Here is a 21,220-nt window from a genome sequence, read left to right as displayed (position 1 = left end):
ATTAGAAATTGGACCTCCCCAGAATTTCCTTTTTTTCAGCCCACTTCTCCAAATGACTACACATTCACCCTTCCTCTTCTTTCCTCCTTTATTCCTTTTTATTAATTATTTTTTCTCATTTCAACTTCTGCTTATCTTCTCAGAGATAAACATCGCTCAGATATGCAGAAAGTCTCTAATATGTGCCCATATAAGTGCCCATATAAGTGACCCATATACTAAGAATTCATGTGGTACATGAGGTTAAGTCAAGTCAGGTTTCATAGTTTGTATGGTCAGAAGGGACCTGAGGAAATCATCTAGTCCGACCCCCTGCCATGGCAGGAATGCGTACTGGGTTCAAATGACACAGGCCAGATGTTCGTCCAGCCTCCTTTTAAAGACCCCCAGGGTAGGAGCCAGCACCACTTCTTTTGGAAGCTGGTTCCAGGTCCTAGTCGCCCTGACAGTGAAATAGCGCTTCCTAATGTCTAGCTTGAAACTACCCTTTGCTAGCTTGTGTCCATTGTTTCTTGTAACTCCTGGGATTGCTCAGGGGAACAGAGATTCCCCCAATGTCTGCTGGTCCCCCTTGATTAGTTTGTAGACTGCCACTAGATCCCCTCTCAGCCTTCTCTTTTGGAGGCTGAACAGGTTCAGGTCCCTCAGCCTCTCCTCGTAGGGCTGCCCTGCTGACCCATGATCATGCGGGTGGCCCTCCTCTGGACCCTTTCCATATTGGCCTCATCCCTCCTGAAGTGCAGCACCCAGAACTGGACGCCATACTCCAACTGCAGCCTGACCAGTGTCGCACAGAGGGGGAGGATCACCTCCTTGGATCTGCTTGAGATGCATCTGTGGATGCATGACAAGGTATGGTTGGCCTTCCTGAGCACGTTCCCACACTGTCGGCCCATATTCACTGTGGTATCAATGATGACTCCAAGATCCTTTTCTGTCTCAACACTGGTGAGAAGGGAGTTCCCCAGCCTGTAGGTGTGCCGCTGGTTCTTTCTCCCCAAGTGCATTACTGTGCACTTGTCAGTGTTGAACCCCATCCTGTTCTCTTTGGCCCACCCCTGTAACCTGTCTAGATCCGCTTGCAGCCTGTTCCTTCCTACTAGTGTACCCTCTTCACCCCACATCTTAGTGTCATCTGCAAACTTGAACAGGATGCATTCTACTCCCTCGCCCAAGTCACTGATGAAGATGTTGAAAAGTCCAGGCCCGAGGACCGAGCCCTGGGGAACCCCACTGCCCACATCCCTCCAGGTTGAATAAGACCCTTCCAACACTACCCTCCAGCCAGTTAGTGACCCATCTGACCATGTAGGCATCAACACCACTGTCTCCTAGTTTCTTACTGAGAATGGGGTGAGAGACCGTGTCGAAGGCCGTCCTGAAGTCCAGGTTGTTCATGATTAGTGTAATGAGGTGTTTTCGTATAATTTATTATACTTGCATTATTCCTTTATAGATGCTAAAATGTAATGAAAAGTCCAGCAGCAAAAAGAAAATTCAACCTTAAGTCCAACACACTTACTAAACTTGAATTAAAGAAAAGTAAATAAGTCTTACCTCTGGCATTAGGGAATGGCCATTTTTTAACCAACTGTAGGAAGGGTTTGGTTTTCCACTTGCCTTGCACTCCCAAAACAAGCTGTCATACAGAGATAGGTAGGCATTTTGGATTTTTTTATCCCATTCAGGGAGTTCTGCATTAGTGGGGCAAAAAGAAAGAAAAGCATTTTAACCAGGAAAAAGTTGTGTTACTCTGAAGGAATATTATCCTTAACTCATGGATTGAACAAAGATAATGAGTATTTGACATATACATTCCTATTATATTTGAAATTAATGCTTTTCTTCAGCTTTAAGGCATACAACTTTGGGACTAACTCATGGGAGAGTTTGAGAAATCAGATGGCTAATGGTTAGAAAAATGAGTGTGACTATTAACCACTTCAGCAGTCAACACTTGCAAAAGTGATGAAAGATTCCTCAATTTGGGATAAACTGTTTGACATTGCTTTGAGAATGATCTTTTGGAAATGAGACCCCTTTCTGATATCAGAAATTGAACACCCCAAAATTGAAATGCTCAATTATTTGACAGTTTTGAAAATGTGATAGGTGTTCATATGCTCTCTTTTGTAGTATCGGAGCACATATATCATTGCAAGCATATTTTAAATGTTGGCAATTTTAGGAAACAAAGTACCAATGGAGCTCATTAAGTGAGAATAAGAAGATTCAATCCAAATGCTTGTACCTTAACATAACACGTTAGCTGCACTGCTGAAATATTTTTAAAGGTAATTATAGGCCAAATCCTGCATATATGACCTATGGCATTCTTACTTATCCAATGAGTTTGACCAAGTGAATTAAAAATGGCAGAAGGTTGAAGTTGCTTGAAGCAGTCGGCTCCGAATCTCTCTCAGGTCATATGAATTCAAGGGCTAGATAGTTAAGCGTACAATTTCTACTTTGCACATGTACTGGGACAGAGCTGCTATGATCTATGAACTTATTGCTGGCCAGGGAATGTCCAAGTATTACAGAATCTACCACCAATGATACCCTGATACTGTTTTAGAAGCTGGAGAAGAAAGGGACAGGAGTACAGCCCTGCTGACTCCTTGCCTCTCCTTGCTTTTGTGCTCTTTTGAGAGAGACTCTTGGATATATTCTCCTCATCTCAGAACCACAGTCTGGCCTCAGTTTAGGAAGAAGATTGTGATCAAATTTCCCAGTCTGACCAGAACAAACTATTGGCGAAATGCCTTTCAGCTCAGCTTCTGATGTGGGGCTACTAGGTTGGTGTTCTTGGAGTTCATGCATCCACAGGCCACTCCTATAACCCACCCCACATAATAGGAACACACACATACAGTAAAGAGGAGGTTGGAGTATGCTTAAATTTAATTTGAATGACTAATTACATTAATTATGCTAGAGCCTAAGTACCAACCTAGATAGAACTAGCACTGTACAGAGTAGTAGACAGTCCCTGGCCAGAACAGCTTACAGTCTAAACAGTTAAGACAGATACAAGATGGGAGAAAAGGATATAATATTTTCCAAGAGACTCGGAATAAGCTCCGAGAAGGAAACTGCATGCAAAACATATCTGCTCACTTCTAAAATATGGAGAAAATTCTTTTGTAAATTCTTCTGTCTGTTATTTTTATACATTTCATTATCTACCAACAAGTATTAATTAATTTGCAAAGTACAATTAATAAGCCTGTCATTTTAAATTACATTAAGCCCAATAATAATTTTGTAATTAAATTTGTAGTTATTATTCATGTCAAGGTAATCTGCTAAACTTAATTTTAATGTAGTCATTTGATTCATGTTCAGTGAATATAACTGGAAAGGAATAGCCAATCCCTCCCCCCTTCCAAAAATGAAGAAACAATAAATAAAGCATCAGCAAGTTTTTCTATTTCTGGCATAAACCTTGACCTTAACCATCAGGACTACAAGGCTACATACAGACAGTCAAAAAGCCTGAGGCTGAATCGATTCAATTTTCTCAGATTAGTCTAAGATGAGTAGATGGAAACAATAAGCGAGTGAACAGACATTCACATATGACTCCGGAAATGCAGCCACATGCCTGCTGTTGCCCAGGCCAGAAGCTGGGGAGCACCAAAGTATGCCTCCCTGCTCAACTGGAGCAGACACCTTGAGCCAAGTCTAGTCTTCCCACCCTATGAGCAGAGGTGGGGGTTTTGGGGAGGTACAAAGCATCTTGGGATGCTGGGGGACTGTGAGTTAACTAGAATCTGGAGAGGATCTGGTACAGAAGTTCAATAAACCAATTTAACCTAAATCAATTAAGTCTGATACTACATCCATCCAGGTGTATCTTAAACCTTTTTGAAAGTGGGTTATGTGCACTGATGTTTGGCGTGTTACAAATTTAAACCAGTTTCCAATCACTTATACTGGTTTATGTGTTATTTCTCTCCCTAGCCCAAGAGATAGGTAGCTTGTCAGTGAAACCTGACTCTGTTCATTAGAAATGCACACGGAAGTGACAATTTTCACTCAATCTGGCCACAAATGGTTTATAGCTGTGACCAAACACAAGCACATGGCTGCAGACTGCTTCAAAAATGGCCTATCAGGCCAAAATATGAACTCACATTGCATGAGGGTTCAGATGAAGAATGTCAAAACAGAACACCTTCTGTAACTTGTGTCAGCGCTGCCTCCAAGCCTATTGCAATTTTCAGAATAAGAGGGGAGAAAGGGAGCAGAAAGAGTTTTGTCTGGGGTTTTTTCAGCCCCTGCTGGAGGGTGAGGTGGGTGTATTGGATCCCTCCAACATGGGGCTGGGAGGGCTCCAATTCTCCCACCCCACCCTCCAGTGCTGGCTGGGGAACCTCTAGTACGAATTTCCTCTTCTCCCTTTCCCTGCTCCCATTCTGAAAACAGTGCAGGCTAACAGAGGGGAAGGGCTGTTGCTAAGGGAAACTAGCTACAGGCCCACAGCCAAAAGCTAGATTCACCTCCCCCCCCCCTCCCCCCCAACCAACAATGAACTTCTGTTTGGTTTGGGGAGTCGCTGTAACTCTGAACACATCCTGCAGAGTGTTCTCAGTTACACTGGAGAGCTGCACTTCTGTTTGTGCCATGGATAGAAGAGATTGCCTTAAAAAGCTCACATTTGTCCTCATAATAAGCCAATTGCAGGATCACTGCTTAGCTCCATATTATTTCTCACTGTCCTTTTTATCCTTTTAACTAATTTTTACAGGTAAATATGGCTATAAAGAAGATTTCGCTGCCCGTATGTACAACAAAAAGGTGGGTTTGTCTACTTATGCCTGGGAGTAAACAGCATAAGATGTTGCTATATTCCCCTTTGTTACATGGATCTCAGAAGTGGAGAGGAAAAGTTTCGTGAAGTTATTATTCGCACATAGAGGAAAATGATGGCATGATTCTGTCCCTAACATGCAAATCAACATAGCTGAACTAGGACGATGGATTATGTACCACGCAATAAACATTCCCTCCCTGTTTTCTACTGAGATAGTACAGCTACATGCTTCAATATGCATTGGTCTGAGAGTAAATTCTCTATCCATCCCTTAATGTTTCATGTAAATGCATTGTGTTTCTTTCTGTCTTATATTAACCTTTATAGCACAGCCTACATTTCCAATCTGACTCTTAATACACAATATCTTGTATTTGCTGAAGTTTAAATTGTAATTCACTGAAGGTCATTTCAAGCCTCCAATCATTTTATTAATCAGCTTAACCTGAAACTACATTTTTCCCTGCTATCTCTCTGCAAGGGGCTAATGGACTTCATTATCTGCCGAATACTTCCAAATGCTACCATACTTTATATAAAAACAATTCCATTTGCTCACCATAGATAAATAGTTGACCTCTTGCAACATTTCTTCCTCGAATGTTTCCTGCAATACACTCATAAGACCCTTCATCTTCTTGCTGAACATCTGGGATTTCAAGGATTCCTTTGGCTTTATAGTGTTTGATTTTCCTTGCCAATGGGGTTCCATCAGACCTCTTCCAGCTAATACTGGGAACTGGACTAAATAATTATGATTCATTAGAAAAAAGAGATAGTACAGTTATTACAGCAGAGGAAAGATAACAATCCTTTCATAATCAGTCAAGGAAAGAAGAGCTGTGTGAGGGGGATCATAAAATAAAATAAAATGACTGCTTCTACATTACTAAGAGTCATTTACAGAAATTGCTGAGTGTGATTCTCCAAAGCATGAAAGTGATATAGGATCATAAGTCCTACTAAAAGGACATAGCAGTTGGGTTCCTAAGTCACCTACATGCTTTAAAAAAATCCATGTGTAAATCAATATTGATTCACTAAATATTTAAAATTGGGACAAAATTCTGCCTTCTATTACCCATGAGAGATCAAAGATATAATGGGAGGAGACAGAGATGTCTAAAGACTTGGAAGTACATATAGACTTCACATGTGACTTTGCATTATTGGTTGCTTTTTAGAAAGGACCAGATCTCTGCAATATTTTGGATGCTCATCTCTAATCAGTGATTAAAACATTGGAGCAGAGCTCCAAGAGGTAGAAAGAGCTGTAAATCAAGGTATAAAAAAATGAGGGAGGGTAGAGAGAGATGAAAAAGGAAGGATAAAAAGCATGAAAAATTGAGTTAGTAAGAAGGTAAAGAGACAAGGGAGAATATTTCCTTGTTTTGCATTTTTATAGGTTTTTATCATTTTCATTTATATTTGGATCAATGTATTCTATATGATAAAAAATAGTCAAGTGTGAAGAAGGCTATAAATACTTCTAGAATTTCCGGTAATATCACAAACCATGCAAGCCTCACTTTCATGATCTATTATGACACCAGAACACTTTGAAATATTAATAGTCTTGCATTTCACGGTTGCCTTTCACATTACTGAAAACTAACGTAAGCTGCTTTTCCAAAGCAGAAGAGCTGTTACATTTTGAACAGCGTTTTACAGAAGCTTTGACTAAAGGCTGACTTTTTTTGGACATGGTGGCTGTATCCAGACGAGCGCACCCGTGCGGTATGTGGACCACACATTCAGCACATGCAGACTGCACATTCAGCTGTTCTCCATGCTGCATGGTTGGCTTTTTTTACCCTGGGGGATCCCAGGGTCAAAAACCATGCAAAAAAAAAAAAAGCAGATTGGTACATGTGGGGGCAGCACGCACCACCCAAAACCAGAGCATGGCCAGCCAGAGCCACACTCCAGTGCAGGCCAGGCTCCAAGCAGCAAGATTGCTGCTGCTGCAGTGCTAGGAGGCCCCCAAGACTCCAGGGTACTAGTGCCACCCCAGTACTGGCCCCACCCTTTCCTAGCCCACCCGGGGTAATTGGCTGTGTACCAGAGGGCACGAGGCATGGGTGTTTCCCAGGGATAAGTAGCAGCACCACAAGGTGTACCGCTGCTTCTTGTCCCCAGGGAAACAAATGTCCACACTCACGTGGATGTGGCCAGTGATGTCATGGCAAAGTACTCAGTTCTAAAGTTTAAAATATCATGAACATGCATTTCATATAGGAAGTATGCATGTTTTAGCCACTAGTAATGCCTCCTGCATGCCAGTACTCTAGGGCAATCCCACCTATAGATCAACCTACACACCAGCGATTCACAACCAGGTGCCACAGCACACTGGGGTGCTATGAGATCCTTTCAAGGGTGCCACGGAATGCCATACAATTTGATCACTGTTGGGTGCACAGACACCTACACATGATCTCAAATAGGAATCCATAGTGTCAAACATATTCTGACCTTCTGTGGTCTTTGTTGAGCTCTTTGCAACCAAATAGGTGCTTTATTATGTTTCTGTTGTCTAAAAGCAAGTGAAAGCTAAGACCTGGCACTTTCTAAGGGGTGCCTTGATTCTGAAAGAATTGAGACTCACTGACACAGTGGATGTGGATTGTTACAACCTGTAGTCAAAATGCCTTGCCTCTTTAGTTCAAGGTGTAGAAACTCATGCTTTTAGTTCTGGAGGTTCCTGCTTCAATCCTTTAAGTGTTGGCCAAGAAACAGTTGTCACGCATGCAACAAGAGTGTTGCAAACACATACTCCAATCCTGTGTGCTCTCCTATCCAGGCAGATGCTTGCACTCACACAAAGTCTTGTTCACTTCAGCGGGGCTTCAAAGGAGAAAAGAATCCACCCACACACATCTGCTTGCAGAACAAGAGGAGTACTGTGCATGAGTGTTTGCCTAATTGTGAGGTGAGTGAGTGTGGCTAGGCAAATGTCAGTTGGATAGAAAATCATCTAAGCCAAATGTGAAGAGAAAAGTGTATACTTAGAGCTCTGTGACTACTACAGGAGACAAAATAATGTAAAACCTGCCCAATTTAGGATACCAGTTCCAACAAAATATAGGTTGGAAGTGTTGAAAGTCTGAAACATATTCAACAAAATAGTGTTTGCAGAAGTCAATGAGCAATGTGGCAGCTGAAGCTGCTTCTGCTAACTGAAGCTTCCCTCTGCTCTACAGGACAGAAATCATAGTGTTGAGACCAGAAATTTAACTGAAAACTCTCAAAGAGCTATTTAGAGGATGTAATAATTCATCTTGCTACTTTAAGTCATCTTGGTAACTCAGCTGCCCATAGAGTAAGCGTGTCGCTTTTTTCACTACACTTGATTGTAGCATTTTGCTATGGCCTTGAATTATATATTTGACTCTCTTCTGATCCCTCCAATGTAGCTGAAAAACATACTCCAAGAAAGACTGGGACATTGCTGATGGAGATTTAACTGAGATAAAACTGAGTTGATGTTAGTAGCAAAAGGAAGTACCTGAGATTTTTGCAGCACTTGCTGCAAAATTGCAATTCAGATTTTCTTATGAAGGTTTTCAATCTAACAGGTTTTGTGGATGCCAGGTTTCACTGGGATTTTCAGACAACATGTTTGCCGTCATCACTTTTTATCTTTTATGTTTCACCATGACACGGCAACCTTCCCTTTCTGACAAAGAACTCTTTGGTGTCATCCATACTTTTATTTCCAGAAGCTGGGTTACAGAAAGGTACACTGTACTTTCAAATCATTTAAGAACTGCAGCGTGTGTGCTGAGTAAGTCTGCCTCCTTATTGTTTTGAGTCAAGAGAAAGATCAGTTAGATTTGATCTTGACACCTTACAGTAGATTGATGTGGGGCTCTGGAGACATTCAGGAGATCATGGAAAGCTTTTACAGTGCTATTGCACATTCAATGATGAGTAAATAGCTACTGTCTAACGCAACAGTACAATGGCCTTGTAACAAGGGCTCTGTCACTTTAAGTGGGGAGAGCAGCAGGCTCTGCAACAGAGGAGGGCAGGCTGCTCATTAAGGCCAAGTAGAAACCTGTGTGTGTGCTGGGGAGCCATGTGACAGGAAAGGGTGGGGTTTTGGGGCATATAAACTCGGTGCCTATGCCCAACCAGGCAACTTGGTCCTGCATGGTGCAGAAAGAGGAGCTCCTGGGAAAGAAGGACTGTAGGAGACAGACTGGCAGGCCCCCAAGCCATCTAAGAGAGCTGGGTTGAGAGAGCTCAATGGGAAGTATGTCTTACAGGCAACACTGATCTGGGGCAGAGAGGGGGAAGGGGGTGAGACTTTTTAGTTTGTAAAGCAGCTGCTTGTGTTTATGTTGTGTTTAAAGCTTGAGACTGGATGACTAAGTTGTGGCTACTGGGGAGGTGTGAAAGCCATGAAGGGGTGCCTGGTGGGGCACTCCATGGCAGTCAGCCCAGCCCAGGGTCAAGGATCCAGAGGGTTGAGGACAAGTCCGAAGCACAAGGATGCAGGATGCTAGAGTCGGAAGCAATGGTCCAGGACAGTGTACCTGGGCTGAGGGGTGCAGCCAGAATAAAAGGCCCAAGGCCAGAAAGACTGGACAAAGGTTCAAGGCCTGAGGGCCAAGAGCTAAGTTAGGGCCAGAAGACCCCCTCCGGATGAACATGGAGTGACATCTGTGAGGCATGGCTGTGGCTGCAGGGGAGAATGAAGATCACAAAAATAGATCATAAGGCAAATATAGATCTGACGCACAGATAGGGCCAGAGCTCAGTGCCTATGAGCAAGACTGGGGTCACCAGCTAACTAAAGTGGATTAGGGTTCACCGGGACCCTGGGGCAGCGTCCCTGAACACTATAATAGTTCTATCAAGACATGGCAGGAAAAGAAAAAGGGAGGGTACCCTGAGGAACTGGAGTCACGTGAACACCAGCTAGTCTCATGGCCACCCCAGGGACATAATCCTGTTACAGGACTATTCTGTAACGCTATATCTTTCAGACTTTTTCTTATCAGTTTGAGAAGGGGGGGGGGGGGGGGAGGGACAATTTGTTACCTGAAATGCTCCAATTAAATATATCTTACTGGTTTTATTTCTGCCTCAGCAGTGACTATTTATGAATAAGAAAATACTGCAGCAGACACCAAGACCAGAGGCAGGGCTCTGTGGAAAGAGGCCTCTTCTGTCAACCTGTCAACTCAGGTTTACCCAGGTTTGAGCTGAGAATGCCGTCCTCTTTTCCTTATCCATACCAGATACTTATAATTACTTCCTTGGGGATCTTTCAAGACAAACTCTCCTCCCTTTCCTTTTTCTTTTTGAGGCCCTATCCTTCGCATCAAGGCTGTTTGAAATGTATTTCCCTTCTGATGTGAACTATTGCCGGATGACAGAAATAAAACTCAGCATTTGGTTCATCAACTTTGCTCTATTTAAATAAGTAATTGCAATAAATACTTAACGGTACTTTGTTCTCTCGTTGGGGAGGCTTGCACTGAGCGGCCTAGTTTTATCAGAAAGAGAATTCATTTGTCAGGACAGCAGCTCCATCAGACCCTCTTCAACCTGAATTATAGGTTAAATGAATACTGTTGCAGACTGCAGTAGGCTGAGATTTTCAGTTATGTGCCCATCATCCATAAATAGAAGCTTCATTATCAAGGCAGTTTGAGATGGTCTGCGTTTCTACATTGGCTTTCCTGGTACCTCATTATCTTGGGCCTTCCACATCTTCAATCACTATACCTTGCGGAAGGCAGGTTTTTGTCTGGTTTCTATAGATTTAAATGATACCTCCTTGCCACATGCGTTTACATTCATTACAACAGAAACTCTTAGCAGCGACCTATTACTGCAGGCTAAATGAAACACTTCAACACCTCCTTCCCCCCCTCAACCCCACGAATGTCTTTAAAATGGATCAATTTAAAATTCACTTAGAGAAATTATTTTTGCCACTAGTCGTTTGCATTTTATAAGCTGATGCTTTAGGGAGGGATGCTTTTGTTAAGTGCTGATAAACGCATGCAGAGATTGTCCTAATACCCAGCTTGCTCCTCTCTCTTGGGATATCATATCTGTTGGGATTTTTTTGTGTTGACTGTTTTAGGTCAGAGTTATTCAAAAGGATACTAGGTCAACATTATAATCCAGACTAGTAGCTTATGCTTCAGTAAAGTTTCATTTTCTTCAGTGAGTACTCATGCAAGGTATGATTCTGCTTGAGTAACGGTATTGTAATTTGACCGTGTGTGTTTTCTTTCTTGTTCTGTTTTAAACATATACCACAAAACCCTTGGAGTAATTGTACACCAAATTAATCTAAGGGTTTTCTTGAACCAAGCAAGATTAAGTCAGGAGGCAAAATGAAAGGAAGTTCTGAGTGCCAAGGATGGGGCTCCATTGGCACTCTATCCTACTCTTTGAAAACATACAAGAAGGTATGAATATGGTAATAGGGCATGCACACAATGTTTTAAAAACTCCCAAGAGCCTTAGGTGAGTACCAAGCACCTTTCAAGACACTTGGGCTCTTAAAAAGCATCTTCACCTATGATGGAATAATGGGAGACAAAATTGTGTCATCTGTCTGATTTTGGGCCTATCCAAGGGAAAGGAAATGAGTCCCCAAAGATGAAGTTTCAAGACCTACATACTTCTTTTGTAGTTCTTGACACCACCATCTACTTTGGACCATCAAGATATCCACTGCAACAACCCAGTCCCTTCCCATTTGACACAGGGATTCAAAGCCCCCTTGGCCAAAATTCCACTGTGTTGTTCAGGGAACATTCATGCAAGTGGTTTTCACGGCATCCAAGGGATGTGCAGCACTTAAGCAGATCCCCAGAATTCCCAGCTTTGAAAACTGCATGTGTAATAAAATGGTTGCAAGTAGCACCCCTTTTCCCCCACCCCCCACCCAAGAAAAAATAAATAAGGGGGAGTAAACTGCTTTTATCAACATTGGAATAACACTCTTGCTTTAATTAAAAAATAACAATAACGAGATTAAAATATGTAATTGCTCAGAGCCAGAAAACTTTGTAACTTCTAAATACAATGAGTACAGCTATCAAATTTATCCCACTTTGCAGACCACAAAGTCTCTATTTTACTTTAGCAAATAAGAAAGCACAGTATATAAATATGTGCCTGCAAACATAAATCTATAGTGTATTTCAATGTTCCAGAGCATCTAGCAACACTGGGCAAAGCTACTAATAATATTTATATTGTACAAGACAGACAGAAGAATCACAAATTTATAAATTACTAACTTAGAAAGAAGAAAAGACAGAAAATATTTTATTTCGGGTGACAAATCCTGGCACACTAGGCATCAGTTTAAATAGTCTGCAACCTCACAAGCAGCACTAATAGGAAACTTCCATTTTTCCTTGAAATTAAAATACAACAGTCAGCCAATCACATTGTGTTTGTGTAATCTTTCATGTGTAACATCATAGGGCACTTCACAATAAAATTACATTTATAGCATAGATAATTACGACCATGCCTGGTTAAACAAATGAGACAAAACTGAGATTTGAAAGCTGCTATCATGATTGCATCAAATGCTGACACAAGAAAGAACTAAGAAGCAAAGGGCATGATAATTAAAGGGCTCTGACTTCCAGTCATTCTGCTTTATTAGTCAGAGAGCAGTTGAGATCCAAAGTTGCTGGTAACTTTACATTGCTTCCATTTTCAAGGAAGTGGCATTGTTCAGAAGTGTGATAAGAGTTGTCACATACCTCAAGTAGGATAGTGGTGACAGAGGGATGAGCTACTGGAGCTTCCAGATGGTAACATATGTCCAAAGAGCTTGTGCCAAATGCTAATTACGAATATGGCCCAGAATACCTATGGTCTCTGTTGGGATTATGGTCTGAAATCCATCTGCAGTGTATCTAAGAAATAAGGTCCTAGTTTTCAGATGGCCAATCAGCTTCTCTATCTTTTACTTCAAAAGCCACTAGAACCTAACAGAGTAGCAGTTTATATAGTTTCCTGGGTCTTATATATGTTGAGGCCACACCTGTGTTGATGTGGTTCTTCATATCTTCATGGTTTCCAAATAGCATCACCTCTGAACATTTATCATGAGATGATACAGCCCATCTTCCATGACAAATGAGTGTTTGGGGCTATAAATGACGGGGTCTGTGAGAAGCACTTCACTTGTATATGCTTTTTGTTCTCAAATCAGCAGCAGCTCACACGTTGTCAACTGGGACTAACCTGGCTTAGAAAGCATGAAAGCCCATCCCCCAAATCCATGATCATTAACATCATCATCCATGATCTTTTCATTGCAGTAACCCCTCTAAGACCATAGTAAAGAATAATGTTTAGTGTTTTTGTTTATTTTGACCAAAAGCATGACATTTAATATTGGCATAAAAGTAATATCCCTGCTATTGTGGTTCAGTGGTAGAATCCTGGTCTGCCATATGGATTACCTGGGTTTGATTCCTGGATAGGCAAATAATCAAAGCACCGAATATTAGGGCTGTGTGAAGCTTCAGTTGCTTGACTCAAGTCAGTAGAGATTTGCTCAAATTTGTCGGCTGAATCTGGAGAGCCTTTAATCTTCTGAATAGATTCGATGATTCTGACATAGACACAGCTTTAAATGTTTTTTCTACATGCCTCAAGGTACCAGGCAACTCGTGAATGCTGAGATGGTGGGGCAGATGGAGCATCCCATGGAGGGGTCCCTCGCATGCTCATCAGTGGACCTGGAAGTAGACCAGAAGCACTTCTGATCTACCGTAGAGCATGCGGGAAACCCCTCCCTTCCCCCAGCTCAGCGACTGGTGCTTCTTGGGTATGGAGGGCACCTGGGGTCCCCCTGTGGCTAATCGCTGTACCGAGGGGGCATGGGGGGGTTCTCCATGTAGTCAGTGGCAGACCTGGAAGTGGACCAGAAATACTTCCAGTCCACTTCTGGGCCCACTGTTGGCCACACCTGGTACCTCGAGGTATGTAGAAAAAACTTTTAAAGCTGTGTCTATGGCCAAATCTCTGATTCTCTGAATCGGCATCAAATCTTCAGATTTAGATTTGGCCATATCGAATCAGGACAGTGACCCAAATCAACTAATTGAATCTCTGTCCCCCAAATCGGGCCGAATCTAATCAAATATGGCCAGCTTCACACACCCCTACCGAATATCTAGACTTGGTCTGGCCTTTGGATTCTGTCTCAGTGGTCTAAGTGGGGCTGGAAGGTCTGAGCAGCCTCCACTCTTCCATATTTCTGACTAAGCATACATGTCAAAGGTCTGGGTTACTTACGCCCACACCATGATCCAAAAGGATTGGTGGTTGCCTACTATAGGCAGTGATATCTGTAAATTGCACTCAGAGGCTCCTCTACTGTCTCCCCCACCCCCAACCCCTGCCCCTATTGCTGGAGAGGCCCTGCCAGCTGGACTGTCTGCTGCTGATTACCAGCGAAGCAAAAATCACAGCATATTATAAACCTCTGCCAATTGGGTGGGGGGAAGGGATGGGCAAGTAGCAAAATGAAAAACATTAAAGAAGCCACTCCTGGCATGATTTATAGAGATCCCTAACTATAGGTAATATTGGCAGCTGGAATTATGGAAAGTGGGTAGCTCCTCAAGTAACTTCTCTGTGTCTCAATTTCTCTCTGTAAAATGGTGAAACAAGATGTAAGTTACGTGCTTTGTTTCTTGCATTCGCTTTTCCAGTTAATCATAAAGATAACTCCATGAGGCATGCTTTTTGTTTCCTTCCTCCCCAACAGGCTTCAAGCATTGCAGCACCAATTTATCTTCCATCTAAAAATCAAAGCGTCATCATGATCTGTTGAAAGTATATACAGAAACCTGCATTCTTCAGAGTGATTCACTGTCAAGAGATGATCCATGATTTGAAAATTACTTTTGAATCCTGCCTGTTCTGCAGTTTGATACAAATCCAAAAATCCCCATATTCAATTCTCCTCTAATTATGAGGTCCTTCAAACTTGTCTTATACACTGATACTAATATATTGTTCCAGCTTTGAGGTACCATCCTATCCTTCAAACATTTTCTGAACAGTTAACCTATCCACAGCTCCTTCATCCACTAAGAAAACATAATGTAAAGTTGATGTTCTGTCCCCTTTAATTTTCTTGGCAATTCAGCCTCTATGACTTATGCGATGTTTTGTGACAAAAAGTTGCCATCTTCGAGACAGCCAAGAGAGTTTGGCATATAGTATTTGATAATTTTACTACATCTTTGTTCAGTCATGCACTTCCTTATTGTTTAGATATATTACTGGCAAAATAAAAAGAAATAATAATAACCCCCCCAACATTCAGTCAACTAAAAAGGTAATATAAACAAATGTTTGTCACTTATTTTAAAGGTCAGAGGAAAAATGAATAAAATAATATTTCTTTTTATGCTCACCTCTTCCTAATCATAACTAAAATGGTATTGTTAGGGCTGGGGCTTTTAACTATTGAAATAGTTAATGACTTTGATCAGCTAATCTCATATTGTGAATGCCATCTTAAAAAATAAATAAAGGTTATTTCAAATCTTGTTCACTTCCTCCTTAAGATCCTAATTATTCCTCATTTTCTTTCATTTAGAGGAATTTCAGAAGTGTGGGCTTCTGGCCACCAAGAAGTAGGAGTTACCAGAAACTCTAAGAAAAAAACCCTAGTCTCATAAGACTCCCAGGACCCAAGATATCTGAAATAGTTCAACAAGCTTGGTTCAGTATTTCAGGTTTATAAGGATAAAGTTTCCAACTTGTAGAATGTGGCAAAACTCTATTAATTTCAGCACAACAATGTTAATTAGCCTTACACGTGGGTAGATTCAGGCTGAGATTATGCTAGTATTCATAAATAATTACAATGTTAGTATCATTGGAATTACCATTCACTCACATCTGCAGAACACTGACTCAGATCTGCCTACCTTTTTAGTGAATTATTGTTCTTTTTATTTATGAAAACAAAATATCAGCCTGAATTAACTTTATCTAAATTATCCCGACATTTAAAAAAAAAGATTAATGAAAATAAAAAGGAGATTAATAGACTCCAAAGTCCTGAATTATTAAGTCTCTTAGTTACAATTAATGGTAAATTATTCTTTCTAGTACTCATATTTTATTATGCAGCTGTACTTGTCACTCCCTTTTTTTTTGCTTGACACTTGCTGTTGCTCAGCAAGATACATTACCTCTGGAGACAGATTAACTCTGACAACTCCAACCAGATCTCCCTCTTTGTTCTTGAGACCTAGGTCCAAAACAGAGGCAAAGCCTCTGCAACACTGATCTTTGTATTTCCTATTTTTTAACTGCCTGGTCCCTGGAGTGCAATCCCCCAATATGTGCCAGGTTCCAGGGTCCTTATACAATGCTTGAGGGAAATCAGGAGGTTGAGAATAAAACCTGAAACAACCAGCATGTCGAGGAGGGAGCTCCATAAAGCTAACCAATAGGAAAGGCCTCTCTTATTCCTCTCTGGAACTTAGCATCTACTCAGGGCAGCAGGAAGTCACTTCTATTAAATTAAAAAAAAAATGGCCATAATATGTATAACCGTTTTATTTGAAATATTTGTTCTGTACTATTATTCGTAGCACTTGGCCACAACCTTCACGGTGAAGATTATTCTTTTAACTACTTTTCTTTAACGGATCAGTTTTGCAACCATCAGGATTATAGACATCTTCACCTGACATCCCAGTCATTGTTATACTAGTTAACATGCTGTGCCCACAATATAGGAAATGCTGAAGTCAGGCAGGTATATATTTAAATTTTCAATATTCTTTTACAACAAAAAATTAGATTGCTAAAGCAACAACAAAAAATGGGGGTTGGGGAGGTGGAAAATTTGGCCAGAGGTGCCTAATCATAGAATTGCCTGAATATCAGCGGCTTAATTCATATCATGATTTAGTGTCTGTTTATTTATACAACACAATACAATTCCATGGAGAGAGACCCAGATTACTCAGGTACTAGAAGCAGTATATCTAGATTAGCTGTGATGGATACGTTAGCCTGGGTAGATCAAACTAGTATTGCTGGACTGCATCTGGTGCCCAATTAGCTTATTTAAAGTAAGTTCAAATGTCTCTCTGTGTACGCATCTACACATGTGCTTTACTGCGGAGTAGACTAATTAGCTCCACAGTAAAGCATCACTGTCTACATGAGCTCTGGTATTAGGGTGCATTAAATTAACTCCTCTGTAAGACAGTACTCTCAGGAACACTACTATCTTACAGCAGAGTAAGTAACTGAGCTGAAATGCATATGTAAACAGTGAGAGGGGCTGGCTAGGGCATGAGGGTGCTTAAGTGCAGGGGTTTCCTGCAGCTCATACAGCTCCAGAGTTTATTGTGGCATGTTAATGGCTCATATAGATGAATCCAGTGTTATTGCATTGTACCAGGTAGATATACCTCTGGGGGACATGAAAACAACTGGTACTAATGCAACAGGGTGGGTGAGAGAGACGCTCAAAGAAGTCAGGAAATGCAAACTTAAGCTCAGCCTAAACTGGTCTCTTCAGCTTGTACCTTAAACCACGAATGTACTTTGGGAACAGTAAGAAGTACACGTGATTTTATTTTCCATATAAGTGAAATTTAGTACTTCTCAAAATGCTGTACTGTGACAATACTTTCATTTATAGCTTCTAGAGACCAAGACCACAGCAGGTTGCCAATATAGCCTGTTTAGATGTGGAAAATCTCTATTATTCGTAGCACAGAGGCGGTGACAGCTGATGGTATTGGCTGAACCAAGTGGACTAACAGTATGAATTCAGAAAATAAACGGATAATGGGAATGCAATTCTGAATCCCTAGAGAGATAATAATGCCTTAGGAAGAACAAAGGTATGCAAGGAAAAACTGGTGATATGACTAAGATTTTAATGGATACAGACAACACTATGGGCCAGAGTATTAAACATATTTAAGTACCTAAAGGCACAGATCAACAAGCAGAATTTTTAAACACCTAATTCCCAGTAACACCAATGGGGGTAAGACTCCTAGTTTTTTTCAAAAACTCAGTTGGTTGTGATCTACATCTTTTTGAACATGGAAACCTTTAAAAATCTGGCTCTATGAAACCTGTCTACACATTTGACATGTAATGTTTTCTCTTCTAGGCTCATACATGCCTGTCAGTTCTGAAATGGTGTTTTTCACTGATTCACATTAGTTACAATGTGGTATTGAATTAAAAAAAAAACAACAAAAATCAGGGAGGCAACATAGGAATAGTGGAAATCATCTCTTTACCAGTTATGTAACATACCACCACAACTCTAAGCACTGAAGAGTGCTGTGATCATATATTTATATTTGTTCAACTAAATGCACATTGCCACTTTCATATTACTACCTACCCAATGATATAGTCATATATTGTGATGCTATGCATGTCTCACTAGCCAATACTAGCACCAGCAATATGCAACATATACAAAACAGAGCTAGTTAGAGCTATTCAAAGGATCTTTAATGCAACTTTGCTACTCCAAACATATATACAGAGTAGTGTGTGTGTGTGTGTGTGTGGAGTAGCAAAGATACATAAAATATCCTTTGAAGAGCTATATCTTTGCTACTCCAAACATATATATGGAGTAGTATGTGTGTGTGTGTGTGTGTATATTTGTGTGTGTATATATGTATATGGAGCAGCAAAGGTGCATTAAAGACCCTTTGAATAGCTATAACTTTTGAAAATGTTCTACTTGGAGTACACATTATTGTTTAAGAGAGCTTACTTTAGACACACCTCTTTTCTGATAGCCACATTTACCCGCTTTACAAAATACCTAAAATGGAAGCAAGTCCAATGCACTGCATTATATAGCCCTTCCTTATCTCAACAAGATAAGGCAACTTTTTATATATAATTTACACTCTTATATTAGATGATTGCATGTCATCTGTATTTCTTTCTGTCATATGTTCAGCATGCACCAGATGGAACTGTCAAATGAAACCTTGAACTGTAAATCCAACAATGACTCTCTTGCTCCTAAAACAAGTCGTTAAATGAGTATAGCTGTAAGTATATAAAATAATCTGACAGTATTTGGAAAAAAAGCATCAGATTAATCTACATAAACATCTACACACACAATGTATATTTATATATTTAGGAATATCTATATATTCCTAAATATATATTGCTTTTGTCCTATTAGAATATATATATATATTCTAATAATAATATATATATATATATATATTCTAATAGGACAAAAGTGACCAATTTTTAAGACACTCTTCTATTTAGATTTTTATGTCGATTAATCTGATGCTTTCTTCCAAATACTGTCAAGTTGTTATTTAACCATACATTTATGTTTAGGAAACAGTAGTTTCCAGAGGAAAACCTGATTAAGTTGTATTGTCTACAAGTTAGGTTTTTAACCTTTGGGAAAGCTTAAAAACATAAAAGCCTACACTCTTCAAATGGATTGTCAACATGAACGAAAACTAAATAGAGGTCAACAATCTGAGGTTATTTTGGTCTCCCTAAAGAAAATACATGTTCAATGAAAATACTATCCATAGAACCACAGACAATAGGGTTGGAAGGGTCCCAGTCCATCTCCCTGCCCAATGCTTAAAACATATCTGATGGACATCTCTGTCAATGAAGGCTCTACAACCTCTCTTGATGTCTAGTCCCAAGCTTAACTATCCTTAAAAATAGATTTTCCTTAGTCCTCCTACTCTAGATAAGCTCTTTTCTGGATCAAATAAGTATAAGGTTCAGAATTTGATTTAATTTGATTGTGACCATTTTGCATGGAAACAATCTTAATTAAATTGTAAAAACAAAAATAAACAAACAAAAACAAAAAACCCAGCATTCAAATTCTATGCATTATGGATGAAAATCTATTTTGACCCACTGTTCCAAAAACATTCATAATTCACTGTATAACAGTGTTTGAATAATTTACTGTATAACAGTGTTTGAATAAACGTTTAAATAAAAACATGAAATCTTACTTTCCAAGGGCAAAGCATTCCAGTTTAACAGATGAACCCTTCGCTGCATAAGTTGTTTCTGGAAAACGTACTTCAATCTTTGGTTCATACTCCCCCATCACACCTGTTGAACATCAAAACAGCTAGCACTCCAGTTGAGCCTCAGACCTGTCTAGTACAACAGAATTTCAGTGTAAAAGAAAGGATGTTATTTATAATGTTAGAGCCTCATCCTCCACCCTTGGGAATCAACCAGAGTTTTTCCTAGGATATCACTGAAAAGAGATTTGGGCTTCTGGGTAAAACTTGTGGGTCAGCACCCAGTAAATGAATTCGCCTATGAAGTGATATACAGCTTTTGTTCCAGCCTCTCTTCATGGTTCAATTCCACTTCTAGGCAGATCTTCAAAAGAAGTCAGGGTCCAACCACTCCCACTGAGAACAGTGACGAGGAACACACATAACATTTTCAATTAATATTAATATTCCATTTGTGATATGGGTAAAGATGGGGGCAATGGGAGTTGCTGTGCCTTTAAGCCCTTCTGAAAATCTTATTACTTATTTTATGTCCCTAAATCAGAGCTCAAAGCTTTAGAAAATGTAGTTCCAAATACAGGTTCTGAGTAATTTTTGAAAGCCAGAGTATGAGTTGTTGGGAAGGGGACAAACTCTGTACATTTGATAGATATATCTAATTATAGTGAATGGATCTGGTTGGGATGTTCAATTTTGTGGAAGGGGTATAGGTTGCAACCGTTATTTTTAGGGCATACGTTTAAAGCTGAATTTCCCACTTGTAGGCATTATTGCATTAAAGATAACCCATCCATTTAGAAATTCTTGATGATACATCATCACCTAAATCCTATATGGAAGATTATCAATTTTTAGTTTGTTTGACAAGAATTTGGTTAACATTGTGTATGCATCTATTATTCTCCATCTGGCTTCAGAATCATTGACTTGGAACTTGAACCAAACTCCATCTATAGTTGTTAACAGGGAGACTGCTGTTTAATTCAGTTTGCTTTGGACCAGCCCTGAGCTTTACCTAATGACATTTAAAGAAATATAGGAAGACAATAAAGAGCAGAAGAGATGTGGACCACTGTGATAGGATGAGGCCTGAAGAGGGGGAACCAAGAAGTTGAAAGGGTTGGAGAGGAGAGACAGAAGAAGAGAAGAGAAGAATGTAGCATTTTTTGTTCATGTTTTATGACAAGTAATTAACTTCATGGGCTATAGAGATATTTCTGGGTGTTGTGGTATTTACAAAACACAACCCACCTCAAAAATTGCTCTTGGCTGTATGTAGACAAAACAAGGGGCATGTGTGCAAAATACTTTAAAGCGGGGTAAATGCTTTTGCACTACTATAATGGTGTTG

The 21,220-nt window shown here is 40.2% G+C and overlaps 1 protein-coding gene across 5 annotated transcripts in view; it reads right to left on the bottom strand.

Annotated features, from left to right (window-relative positions):
• LOC102573404 (contactin-6) overlaps positions 1-21,220 on the bottom strand; it is a 223,649-nt gene that overhangs the window by 64,223 nt on the left and 138,206 nt on the right. For 2 of the 5 annotated variants that reach the window (XM_019499811.2, XM_019499814.2), the window contains exons 7-9: positions 19,852-19,954; positions 5,379-5,563; positions 1,558-1,694 (exon numbers count right to left, since the gene is read on the bottom strand). In XM_019499811.2, coding sequence (XP_019355356.1) covers positions 1,558-1,694; positions 5,379-5,563; positions 19,852-19,954 — 425 coding nt within the window. Of the gene's footprint in view, positions 1-1,557; positions 1,695-5,378; positions 5,564-19,851; positions 20,003-21,220 lie in introns of all 5 variants that reach the window. The other 3 variants (XM_019499815.2, XM_019499817.2, XM_019499816.2) reach the window with 3 other exon arrangements.

This window comes from Alligator mississippiensis, chromosome 12, assembly GCF_030867095.1.
Source record: "Alligator mississippiensis isolate rAllMis1 chromosome 12, rAllMis1, whole genome shotgun sequence".
NCBI lineage: Eukaryota > Metazoa > Chordata > Crocodylia > Alligatoridae > Alligator > Alligator mississippiensis.
Note: the sequence above shows the minus strand (reverse complement) of the source record. Positions and strands in the feature narration are given on the sequence as shown.